We start from the raw sequence: 13518 nt of genomic DNA, 5'->3' as shown, positions 1-13518 counted from the left end.
TGGTGGGCCGGTGAAAATTCCTAATGACTGAAAACTACATTCTCCGTATAACTTTAATGTTATGCAAAGAAACAAATTTTATACCTACCTATATCTACAGATTCAAAAATAAATCGATGGATATGTAATATAAAATATACCGGTTTGTTTATATTAAATTTTGATTATTACTTATTTATTGTATTAATCACAAAAATACAGTTAGTAATACAACAAAATTATAATTAATGTGATGAATGTGGCTGCAGAGTGCAACTAAGTTTCGTAATATCGGGTTTAAAGTACTAGTTCTGATTCTTAAAAAGTCATGTAAATGCAGGTCAGGTAGACATGATTGTATTTTGGATTTTACATATTTCATTTTTGAAAAGGTCTGCTCGCATATACATGTACTTCTGAAAATTGATGTAACCTTTCTTGCAAAATTTTAAATTTTTGGATAATCTGACTCAGATAATGTTGAATAAAATTTAATTAGATTTTCATTTTTAAATATTGTCTTCAGTGCATCATTAGATTGAAGATCTACCAACTCTAATTGTAAATTCTCATCAACGTTGTTGATGGGTACGTCAAACGGATTTTGAAAAAGTTCAAATACCTTTGAATTATTTATAATATCCGCAAAATTTTCGTGGAACAAACTGTTTGAACAAAATTTTCAGTGGAAAAATTACAACTGGGCATATTTTTAGATAAATTATTGCAACATGGAAAATGTGACAAATTATTCGGAAGTAGTTGACTTTTAAATAACTCCAGTTTTGTTTCAAATGCTTTGACATTATAATACAATTCATTGACAAGTTTGTCTCATCCTTGTAGTTTCATATTAAGAAAATTCAGGTGTTCATAATCTGTTAAAAAGGCAAGGTTCCACAACCATTTGAGATTACCCCAGGGGCTCACATCTGGTGAGTATGGGTTTGGCACACCCAGGGTCCTGAGCTTGGATATCGTCATTCTTCTCTTTCGTGGTGATTCCTTTTTACCTCTCTCTCTCATAGGGTAACTCAGGAATTTTTTTTTTTGCTAGTGCAGCGTAAACCTCAGGCTTCCTTGCACCATATGGCTAATAATAATAATCTGACTGTTCCGGAACAGATTTCAATTTTTGTTTATAAATAGATCTATTACGATCCTAAGTTCAAAAAATCGCTTCAACACATTACTGTTACTTAACCATCGTACTTCAGTGTGGTACAACAAATCATTGTATGCAGCCTCAATAGTTTCAAGAACATTTTTGAATTGCCAATGATTCAAACCAGTCTTGTGAATAAAATTTACTGTTGATATTACAATTGACATGGCTGAATCTACGCCCAAAAATTTTCCCCACAAAGATTGCTGGTGAATTATACAATGAAATTGCATTGGTTTTTTAATATTTTTACTCCCAAGATATTTATGAAGCTGACCCATGAACCCAATTTTAGTACCGACCATATTTTTAGCATCATCTGTCGTAACTGCTGATAGCAAATCCCAATTCAATTTTGAGGCCGTCAGTTACTTCTGACACACTCAAAAATATATTTTCACCTGTTGTTGTATCTTTCAAGCTTTTTAATGCAACTAGCTCTTCGGTTACTGCAAAATTTTGATTTACACCTCGGATATAAATTAGTAATTAAACTGTATGGCTTGTATCTTCACTCTCATCAATTGCTATTTAAAAATGTGTGAATTCACGAACTTTTTCTATGAGTTGATTTTGAACATCGGCTTCTAAATCTTCAATACTTCTCATTACAGTTGATGAAGATAAACTTACAGATGCAAAATTTTTACTTTCTCAGGACTTCTGCAATTGTCAAACAAATTCGTTTTACAAATTCTCCATCCATAAAGGCCCTTCCTTCTTCAGCAATGATTTGAGAGGCTCGAAAACTAGCTCTAAAAGATAAATTTTGATGAGTAAAGGTTCTAATTTTCTTTTTGTTGACTCTGAAAAGTTTGGGTAAATTCTTGGAGTTTTTTTTTGCCACAAAGCTCCTTGAAATTTATTGTAATTTGAAGCATATTTTGTGGTGTAGTGATGTTTCACATTATATTCCTTGAACACCGACAAGGCTTCATTGCAAATAAGACATGTGCAAGTATCGTTGAGCAGTGCAAAAAAGTAATTAATTGGCCATTGCTCATTAAAAACGCGACACTCAGCATCAATTTTTTTTTTTCGACATCAACTTCCACATGATTTTTATGGGATCGCTGTAATAAAAAAAAATACTTGTGAATATTGAAGTAAGCAAGCACTGACGTGTCTTAAAATTTTATGAAATATTTTAACATAAAGGTTATTATTATATTAATATCACTCTTATATCACGTGAAATTAATAATATAGTTTATTTGGCTATTTGCCTAATAAACTACATTATTATAATATAAAACTATATTATTAATTATAATATAGGCACAGCAGTATACTGCTGTGCCCTTTTGCCCATGTTTAGTAGTATACAGTAGTGAGTTGACCCATGTCACCTAAATACAGTGCTGTTCGTGTGTTCTCTCTATCGTGTAAATTCCCCTACCCTATATAGCCATCACAGAGTATAAACAGAAAATTTATTATTATTTTATTTTATTTTATAAACAGGAAAACCAATCATAGAATATATTCAATTGGCAGACATAACGTACTAATGTTCCATGGCTGTAGCTACCTTGGTGCTTATTCTAAACAATCTAATCCTTACAGAAGAATACAGACATAACTTGCAAATATCATTTGCCGTTAGCAGCAGCAGATCTATTTTGTGTCCAAGATTTAACTGAGTTTTGAATAAAGACTAATTAACAGATTGTATCAAAATTTTGTCAAAGCTGAAAGTCATGAAATAAAGAGATCATCTTTGTATTTAATCCATTTCAAATAAGAAATTTAATAAAATTCAAAGTGAAATAAATAGTTACTATGTAAGTATTGGATGCCATCACAACTTAAATATTGTAACCTAAAATAAAGTGTTAAAGAAACAATTACAATTAAGATACAATTTTTTTGCATCTGAAAGAACATCAGAGTGTTATTGGCAAGGAGCATGTCTAGTTGATTTTCCATTTCCAATATGCTTTAGTGTTCCAGTCTCTAAACCATCCATGCTATTCCAAAATAACCAACAGGAACCTTCTTGTCTGCTCTCTGGGGCAGTAAGCTTCTTCATGCCCAGTTCCTCTCAAGGAGGAATTTTTATGGAGTTTTTCATCCTAACCACAGAATGAGTATATTTTGCAAGTGCAATCTACTGATTACGCTTGATCTTAGTTGCATTATTGCAAAATCTAAAATAACTAGATCTGGCCTCTCAGTCCTTTACTTATCCATGCTAATGGAGGCGTAGTAGTGCAGACTCCCCAACAGTATTCTATAAAGTAGCTTGTTGGTCTAGGGGTATGATTCTAGCTTAGAGTGTGAGAGGTCCTGGGTTCAAATCCTGGCCGAGCCAACTGACTCTGTTTTTTTTTTTTTTTTATGCTCTTACCAAGAAAGGCTTAAGTTCTTCAAATTACAGCATCTAGAGACTAGGTACTTGTGAGGTGATCTGATTGAGGTGTATAAGGCTTTGAATGGTTTGAGCAGGCTCAATATTGATGGGATTCTTAGTCTTGCTCAGATTACGACCTGAGGGGACATAAATTCAAATTGAGGAAAAAGACAGTTGTAGAATAGATGTGTGGAAATTTGCCTTTAGCTAGTAGGTAGTTGATTACTGGAACAAAGTTGCATCTGTCATGGAAGTTGATAGCTTAAATAAATTCAAGGAAAAACTGGACAAACTTTTGGAGTGAATGGGTGTGTGAAATGGGAAGGTTTTTTTTGACTGATGCTGCATAAGCTTGCTTTCTTGCATCATATGCCTCTGCTAATGCTAATTTAAAATCTTAAAAATAAAAAAAACTTGACAGCTTTTTTATTTATTGTAGTTTGTTCACAATATTGGTCTAGAGTTTTTTATCTATTAAGATAAACCTTGTATCATTTGCAAGTCTTAACCAGGAATCAGTTTATGATATTAACCAAAATTTAATGAGTTAATTTGTAAATGATGCCTTTGCACAAATGGCTAACTGACATTGTAAATTAGAATATTATAAGCACTACAGTTACAGTTGCATCAGTAGTGTAATGGATAAGATAGTCTCATGCATGTTTTCATATATTTTAGGTATACAAGATCAGATCTAGATATTAATGTCCCCCCTTCTCCTAAATAGCCCTCGATTCTTTTGACATAAAAATTGACTGAAGTGATAAAGTGATATAAATAAAAAAAGAATGTCACCCTGGAAGGGAATTTACTGATTAAATAAATTGTCCACTGAACTTTTAACTGGAATCTTATTTTTTGCCCTGTATATTATTGTTATCTTTAATATGGTAATAAAGTATTTTTTATACTTTATTACCATATTGAAATTTGACTATATTGAAACATATTTGAAAATATGTGTGGTAAGTGTTAGGAGTTATAAATTTAGCATTCTTTTTAAAAAACTCTATATGCAATGCAGTACTTTAAATCTTACCCAGCAATATATGCTGGGTTAGGTCAACTTGTAATATATCATTACATTTTGACACTTCTTTTTATTGGTAAAGATTATGGCCTTACTTATTGTTATTATTTATTTCTTACAGGGCCAGGTAGAATACTGAACACTGGCCCACCATGACAACAGATATTGCTGTGGGGGTTCGATGGGACCCTACTGCCCAACAGGAAATAGAAGACTATGACTATGATGGAGGCAACAGCTCCTCTCGACTTTTCGAACGATCTCGAATTAAGGTTTTGGCTGGTAAGCTTATTTTAATAAAGATATATTTTTTCTTCAGTATTTAATGCATGCACATATTATTGTTATCAGTTTTCTCTGTAATATTTTCATTTTTAGGCATCCTCTCTTTAACTTTGACCTGATTATTTTACCCACCATCTCTTATTGTGGCTCTCTTTCTGGTATTTTTTTCTTTCACTTCCATATTCATGGCTTTCCTGAGCTGATTTGTTTGTTCTTCAGATTGTTATACCCACTGTAATCAACTATACCTTAATTCTTGGTGATGATATTCATTCAAAACAGGTTTTGACAGTGATTCTTATCTAATATATAGAGGAAAGTGTTTGTCTGTTTCCATATTCATGGCTTTCCTGAGCTGATTTATTTATTCTTCAGATTGCTATACCCACTGTAATCAACTGTACCTTACATTTTTGGTTATGTTATCCATTCTTATATCCATTCAAAACACAGGTTTTGACAGTTATTCTTATCTAATATATAAAGAGGAAAGTGTTAGTCTGTGATCTCCTCAGACCCCATTAGAGTCAACATAGCTGAACTTCCTTTTTCATCTGTGGGAAGGTCAGGGACTACGTTTGGATTCATTTCTACCATAGGTAATGATCCAGCATGTCTTATGATTAAGGTGTCCCCTCCTTCATCCAGGAGAAAATCATGCTGTGAAATTCAGAGTGGATAATTTTCATTTTCACCCGTTAAATTAATTATCTATAACAGAATTAAATCTCTGGTAGTTAAATTGAACTAATATTTATAAATCCATCGTGGATCCTAGGTGCAGCCTCATGTCATGCGCCATTGTGTGAACTATACAGGGCCGGCCACAAGCATGTTCAACCGGTTCTGTCGAACAGGGCCCCTCACTCAAATGGTCTAAATAATAATATCATCCATGTGTTTTCCGCGTTTCTATCAATGAGTTTATCGCATCTTAATATCTAGTTACCCACATTATCGCCACTCCAAGAGTGCTTGCGGAGTCAACTTGAAAACTGCTAAAAGTAGAGCGTATACTTCATTCTCAATGTGCATGTTTTGTTTGATATTGAAAGGACGTTATTTAAAATTGTTATTTTTATGTTATACTCACTTTCAATAATATCTGTATTGTTTTTAACTTCTGGAGGTAAGTGTAAAATTTGAAAAAAAAAATAAATAAATAAAATAAATAAAAATTTTAAAAATTGCTGTTAGAACAGATATTGCTGTGGGGGTTCCCCGGAGCCCTCAAGTAGTTGTTGAACAGGGCCCACAAATTTTGGTGCCAGCAGTGGGCCTATATATATATATATATATATATCAGTTTGAGTTTGAGAGCCTGTGATTTAAAGTTTGACAGCGGACAGACATCCTGAGCCAAAACTGCAGTGTATTTGTTTACATTTAGCTAAATTATATCCTAAAAAGTACAATACTATAGGATCGCAGGGAATATTTGAATGCAGTGGTTGAAATCAAATAAAATTCGTACACTTCATTCTTTTCGATTTTGATCATGGGAATTTGTCTCTAAGTTGAATGCAAGGCCAAACCTTAAGCTCAAATACTTAGTCTTGGTCTTCACCTGAAGTAAAGTGATCCTTGTGATTGAAATTTATTGCAGTAAGGCATATGAATTTTATTTGATTTGTACTACTGTGTTGAGATGTTCCCCTGCAATCCTATAACATTGTACTGTGTTAGGGAAAGCACAGTGCAGTTCCAGGGGTTAAAAGTACACATAAAGGTTAATGTATGTTTAAATGAAATATTTACTTCCATACATTGCTTGGCAGTTCACGTAGTCAAAATATATTATTTTATTGAAAATAATATATTTTGAAAATAATATATATTTGTTCTGTATACATATGCTAATAGAGACAGCTGAGCTTTAAAGACAGTAAGCTTTATAACAGCTGCCCTGGCAATATTACAGAATTTTAAATGCATAGTGGATTCACCTTTTTTGGTGATGCTATACAATTTAAAAAGATGATAGTAACTTAGTCAGAACTGTGGATAATGGCCCAGTCATTTTGCACCAATAAAATCAAAACCAAAACAAAACTGTGGATAATGGTATTTGTCTCAAAAGTTGATCATAAGCCCAAGAAATAAGATGCTTGGGCTTATGATCAAACATTTCTGCTCCGAAATTAAGGGCATTGGTCTTAATTTTGGAGCAGAAAGATCTCAATGATCAAAATAAAATATGGTAAAGCTTAAAAATTTTATTTGGTGTATTAAGCCTTTGATTTTGACTTTTTCAGGTTTGTTTTCCGAAAGTGTAAAAATATTGCCCACTTGTCTTGTATGCTTATATACCATTAAGCATAATTGATTTCTTTTCTTTGTTTTTTTTTTTTCTTGTTTTTTTTTTTTTGTGAAAAGTAAAATTTTTGTTGTAAATCTTGATGTGAATTTTTTAAAAATAAAATAATGAAATTAAATTCCTCACCAACATTGTTACTTATGATAAAGCATGTTTTCAGATTAGCCTGTGAATTAATTATAATTTTTGCATTACATTACTTGTATAGTAGTCACACATATTTTTATATATCCAGTCTCTTCTGATTTATAAATGCACATGATGATGTGGAGAAACATGGAAATCTTTTTGATATTTTTCTGGGTTAGAATAATTTATAAAATAATATAATTTAAAATTAAGAGAGCTAGTACCTGAACTCCCATCCTCACCATATTCATTGGCTTTTACACTTTTTTCCAAAAGTGTAAAAATATTGCCCACTTGTCTTGTATGCTTATATACCATTAAGCACAATTGATTTCTTTTCTTTGTTTTTTTTTTTTCTTGTTTTTTTTTTTTTTGTGAAAAGTAAAATTTTTGTTGTAAATCTTGATGTGAATTTTTTAAAAATAATGAAATTAATGAAAATTAATGAAATTAAATTCCTCACCAACATTGTTACTTATGATAAAGCATGTTTTCAGATTAGCCTGTGAATTAATTATAATTTTTGCATTACATTACTTGTATAGTAGTCACACATATTTTTATATATCCAGTCTCTTCTGATTTATAAATGCACATGATGATGTGGAGAAACATGGAAATCTTTTTGATATTTTTCTGGGTTAGAATAATTTATAAAATAATATAATTTAAAATTAAGAGAGCTAGTACCTGAACTCCCATCCTCACCATATTCATTGGCTTAGGCCAGTCATGTCAAGCTTGTGGCCCAGGATGCCATGTGTGCTACCCCCCCCCACCAGATGTTTCAACTCCATAGCACATTTTACTGCATATAAGTAACTTAAATAGTAAATGGTATCACTTAAAGGAGTTATATTAATATAAATTTAAATAATATTCATAAGTTATACAAACCTTCACAAAAGTTGATGGTTATGAGGTTGCATATTTTTGTACATGGAGAAAATATTTAATATATTTTGCTGAATAATGCCACTGATATACTGTTTGCACATTAGTGCGGCCCTCAAGCCACCCAAGAACTATTTTTGTGGTCCCTGCTTCTGAGTTTGGCATCTCTGACCTAGGGGAAAGGATTCCAGCTCTGTATAAAAGTTATTGGTATATCCTTTTAAAATATGACAGTTTCCTCAGGTAACATAACATTTCTTTAGCTATCTGTTTCAGACACTGCTAATAGTCTTGTTTAATGCCTTGAATGGAGTAATAATAGTAGAATAAAACTAGGAAATTTGTAACACTGACTATAAAGAAAATTTGTAAATTTTCTCAAATAAGTTAAGAGTAATGAATTTTCTTAACTTTTGTGATAGAGATAGATAATTTATACAGATATTTTAAAGGAAAGTTATTCTCTTGAGTTGGAGTTCTTATTGACTGTTACTTACGTGAATTTCAAAAATAAATGAGCACTTCCTGCACGATGTAAGGGTATATTCTCCTCTTTATCTGGTATACAACAGGAAGGAAGAAGATAGCTTGTGCATATCCTGTTTGCAAGCCTGCTTTCTTGTAGTTGTCACCAAAAGACCCTTGCATCATTAAGAATATGTTTAATTTTTTTACCATTTGAGGTATAATCTTATTTGCTATAGTTGATAAGTGGATGTGTCTACCTGAAGTGTTTGCTAACCTGGATAACACATTCACTGTGCTTGAAGTTCTTATTAGATAAGCTCACGAAGAGGCTGTGAGTCAAGTACTGTCTGTGTCAATGGTTTGACATTAGTAATTTGGTAATTTTACGTAATAGCAGGGAGGAAGCGAAGGGATTTATTAAATATAATTATAATGGCAGATGATATGGAAGATTTGATTAGACAATACAGAGGTAACTACTTTCAGTGTATATATTTGTGTATTTTTTTTAAAAAGATGAACATTTCCTTATCAGTTTAGATAATTTTCTTCATTTTTGAGTGTCAAGTCTTATTTCTTCAATTTTTTTGGAACATAAAACAATCGATCTTATTGGTTTGAATTAGTAATAATGAATTTATTTTTTATTAGTTATTTATTTCTTTTTGTTATTCTTAATCAGGTGAACGTGAAACTGTTCAGAAAAAGACATTTTGTAAATGGGTCAATTCTCATCTTGTGCGAGCCAACAGTAGGATAACTGATTTGTATGTTGATATGCGGGATGGAAAACTCTTAATGAAGCTGCTGGAAATTTTATCAGGAGAGAGATTGGTAAGTTTATATGTTCAAACCCACTAAGAATTAGTGGCTTTAACAGTTGGTTAAGATTAATTGGAAGCAGTGCAATTAATATGTCAAATAATATGTAAGGTATAGCTGTGTTTATCTAAGTATTAGACAAATAAAATAATAATGGCATTTCTGTAAATTCATTTTGAAATATATTAGACTTATAAAAAAAAAAAGTATATTTAGAAATGTGGATGCATAAGCCATATACTTAGTTTGGTTATTTGGAAGTTGTTTACCTATTCAGTTCTGCTAAAAATAATAGATTTGCAGACCTCTTACGTTACTTTGAAAATATATGTAGTCTTAGGAAGTAGTTATCTTAAATTAAAGGACAGTAGTGATTCTTTTATATATATGTAGGTGGTAGATGACTTTCATCAACCGTTGAAATACCACCACTTTGCTTATTGGAGGCTTGAAGTAGTGAAACCCATGTTTAGTCTCTAGAGGAAAGTTTCCGGCATCCCCCCCCCCATACTTCTCCTTTAACCCATGCACGGTACTAAGTACTATAGGTTTTGATTCCTTTCGTGTTTGGGGTTTTCATAAAAAAAAAAAAAAAAATTAATGTTTATAGTATTATTTTTTTGTATGGTAGAGGATTAATTTCCACAATTTTTTAAGTGGAATTTTACATACATTACATAATAATTACATTAGAAATATTTCATAACCACTTTGACAGTTTGTTATGAAATACATGTATTTCTAAAACTGTGTTACTTTCTTAACCTTTTCACATAAGTGTGTGTCTGTGTGTTTGTAAATAGTATCTGAAGAGAATTTTTTATAGATAGATTAAATTTAGATCCCCCAAAAGTCCAAGCCAAAGAACAAGAAAACAAATTAATAAGAAGATTTAAGAAAACTCAAACTCAATTAAGATTGGTTGTAATTAGTAAGTAGCACAAGCATTACAAGTAGAACAAGCATTAAGGGAAAACAAAGGATTTAAATCAGCAGCCATGAGCAGTAATACAGAAAGACAAATGATACTGAAACTGAAGAATAGCGATGGTGTACTTATAAACAGCAGAGAAGGCAAAATTCAAATAGCAGAAGACTACTATAGAGAATTATACAAGGAGTGAGGGAATGATACCAGCAGTGGGGAACATGGATTGCAAAGTAGCAACACATACGACATACTCGATATTCTTCCTGATGAGGTAGAACATGCATTGAAGAAAATGAAGAATCGGAAAGCCCCGGGGGAAGATGAAGTTACTGTAGAGTTGTTAAAATTGGGAGGAAGAGACATAACACAAAAACTGGCAAGGCTCTTCACAAAGTGCATTAGAAAAGGTGTGATGCCTAAGCAGTGGAATAATGCAATCATAGTTTTGCTGCATAAGAAAGGAGATAAATCAGAAATTGGAAATTATAGACCAATTAGCTTGTTATCCCATATCTACAAGTTGTTCACAAGGGTCATTACTAAGAGATTAGAAAGAATACTTGATGAGAATCAACCGAAAGAGCAAGCTGGCTTTAGGACAGGATTCTCAACTATGGATCACCTTCATGTAATATCACAGCTAATGAAGAAAGCAAATGAATATAAAACACCATTATGCCTGGCATTTGTGGATTATGAAAAGGCATTTGACTCCATACAGCATAAGGCAATGTTTCGGGCACTGGAAAGAAAAGGCATAGATACTCCATATATTATGATTTTGAAAAAAATATATGAGAGTGCTACATCCTTTATTAGACTAGACAAAGACAGTAGCAAATTTAAAATCGAGAAAGGAGTTCGACAAGGAGACACAATATCTCCGAAGCTGTTTACTGCTGCCCTTGAGGAAGCTTTCAGAAGATTAGACTGGTCGCAGAAAGGAGTCAATGTGAACGGAGAGTACCTAAACCATTTACGATTTGCAGATGACATTGTGGTCATATGCCACGATCCCAAAGAATTAGAGGAAAATCTTAATCACTTATGCACAGTTAGTAAGGATTTTGGACTAAAGATGAATATGGCTAAAACAAAAGTAATGATGAACAATTATGCCACGGAAAGGGAAATAATGATTTAAGGAGCAGTAATTGAAAAGGTGGAGTCATATACTTATCTGGGACAAGTTATTAGCTGTAATAATGATAAATGGCTGGAAGTCAAGAGAAGAATAAATTTTGGATGGATAGCATTCAGGAAATATAGTCACATACTGAAGAGCAATATCCCAGTTTGTCTGAAACGTAAAATAATGAATCAATGTATTCTCCCCACCATGACTTATGGAAGTGAAACTTGGGCACTCACCAAAAGAATGGAAGAGACGCTAAGAACTACACAGCGAAGAATGGAGCGAATTATATTGGGAATCAGACTGTTAGATGAGAAGAGAAACACGTGGATTAGGCAGCAAACTCAAGTAAAGGACATTCTTATCAAAACTAAAGAACTAAAATGGTCTTGGGCAGGACACATAGCTTGAAGACATGATGACAGATGGACTAAGAAAATAACAGAATGGTATCCAAGAGGAGCTAGAAGAAAACCTGGATGACAAAGGCGGAGATGGATAGATGAAATTCATGAGTTTTTGGGTAGTAAATGGATGGCCAGTGCTCAAAACAGAAGGAACTGGAAAGTTGCTGGAGAGGCCTTCATCCTGCAGTGGATTGAAAATGGCTGATGATGATGATGATGATGATGATGTTGGATATTGGACTGTTTTGATGTCATCAGGAAGACCCAGATATCTAATTCAAAATGCATGACATTTTTTGTAAAGCACTGGGATTTGCATCCTGAAACCAGTATTTTCAATATTCACTGTTAATCATACTAGAACATAATTACAGTTTTAATAAATAATACAGTAGTTTTGGTGTATACAGTTGAGCTTCTCAGATACCCAGCACTACTTGTTTTTATGAAAATTAATGAATTGAAACCATTTGAGAATCAGTAGTTTATTCCTCAGGTTGACCTTTTTGTCTAGGTGATGCATTGGAACCTTCCCTCCAATTAATATTAGAATATAATACTTCCAACCAGTTATTGGTATTCCTATTTGTTTGTATCAACATCTCCCATGTCTATATCCATTTTAACAATATATTTAGTCTTTATTGCCCTTAGATATGCTGCTTAAAAGAAAAGCAAGTGGCCCAGAGAGTGGTGGTGATTCAAAATGTAGACACAAGGTTGGGAAAGGTTTTTCTATATAGCAATACCTCGCTTTGCATGGCTTCAAACAGCACAAGTTTCACTATAGCATGGTTTTCAATTAAGTTTAAGTCAAAAATTTACTGTACATACTAAAACTCATTCAGTAGCCTTAGACACGTACTTTACATATATGCTGCTGCGTTGTCGTAGCCGAGGTATGCATACATATATGCTGCGGTGCCAACTCTATTGTCTCACATTCACACGTGCCAATAGCTTCCCTCAGGCAGTCAGCGGCAATGTGCAGCAGTGTTCAGTATTTTTAATTCCATACTGATGAGACAACGTGGTAGCTTTTCAAACTTTTCATAATTTCATTTTTTTCATAACTTCATTTCATAATTTATTTTTTATCCCTCTAAATACAATCGAAAATGTATTTGCATCTTTGGCTATAAATCACTGGCAACAACGTGTTCTGCTTGGCAGCATGTTTTGTCCCATTTGGCAAATGATTTCACTGGTTTTGAATTGCAAATTCAGACAATTGCCGAAGACATTGTGAAGATTTGGAGAAGAATTGGAAAAGACTTGGGATTCGGAACTTTGGACAATGCCAATGTATATAACTACATTGACTCACATGCAAATGACTTAGATGATGCAGCTCTCCTTGACGGAGCAATATGGCTTTAGTTGCTAATGCTCTTAAAAACCAAAACAACAACAGCAACTCTCCTTGAAATTGACGAGCAAACTGCATATAAAGAAAAGGAAAACAATTCTGACGCGGATAACACTGAAGTGGCACCAAAAGAATTTTCAACAGAAGAATTGGAGAAAGTTTTTCGGGGGATTGACATGGCCTGCAAAGCAATTATGAGTGGCGATCTGGATGTTGAACAGCATGAAGATA

The 13518-nt window shown here is 32.9% G+C and overlaps 1 protein-coding gene across 7 annotated transcripts in view; it reads left to right on the top strand.

Moving 5' to 3' along the window:
- The window catches only part of LOC150083961 (spectrin beta chain-like), a 419401-nt gene that overhangs the window by 181925 nt on the left and 223958 nt on the right, over positions 1–13518 (top strand). For all 7 annotated transcript variants that reach the window (XM_090375838.1, XM_090375834.1, XM_090375833.1 and 4 more), the window contains exons 2-3: positions 4652–4812; positions 9306–9457. In XM_090375838.1, the coding sequence (XP_090231964.1) occupies positions 4683–4812; positions 9306–9457 (282 nt within the window). In that variant the 5' untranslated portion in view covers positions 4652–4682. The remainder of the gene's footprint in view (positions 1–4651; positions 4813–9305; positions 9458–13518) is intronic.

The sequence above is a fragment of the Mastigoproctus giganteus genome, chromosome 6 (assembly GCF_048544385.1).
Source record: "Mastigoproctus giganteus isolate SK-2022 chromosome 6, ASM4854438v1, whole genome shotgun sequence".
In the NCBI taxonomy this organism is placed as follows: Eukaryota; Metazoa; Arthropoda; class Arachnida; order Uropygi; family Thelyphonidae; genus Mastigoproctus; species Mastigoproctus giganteus.
This window is presented reverse-complemented; position numbering and strand designations above follow the sequence as displayed.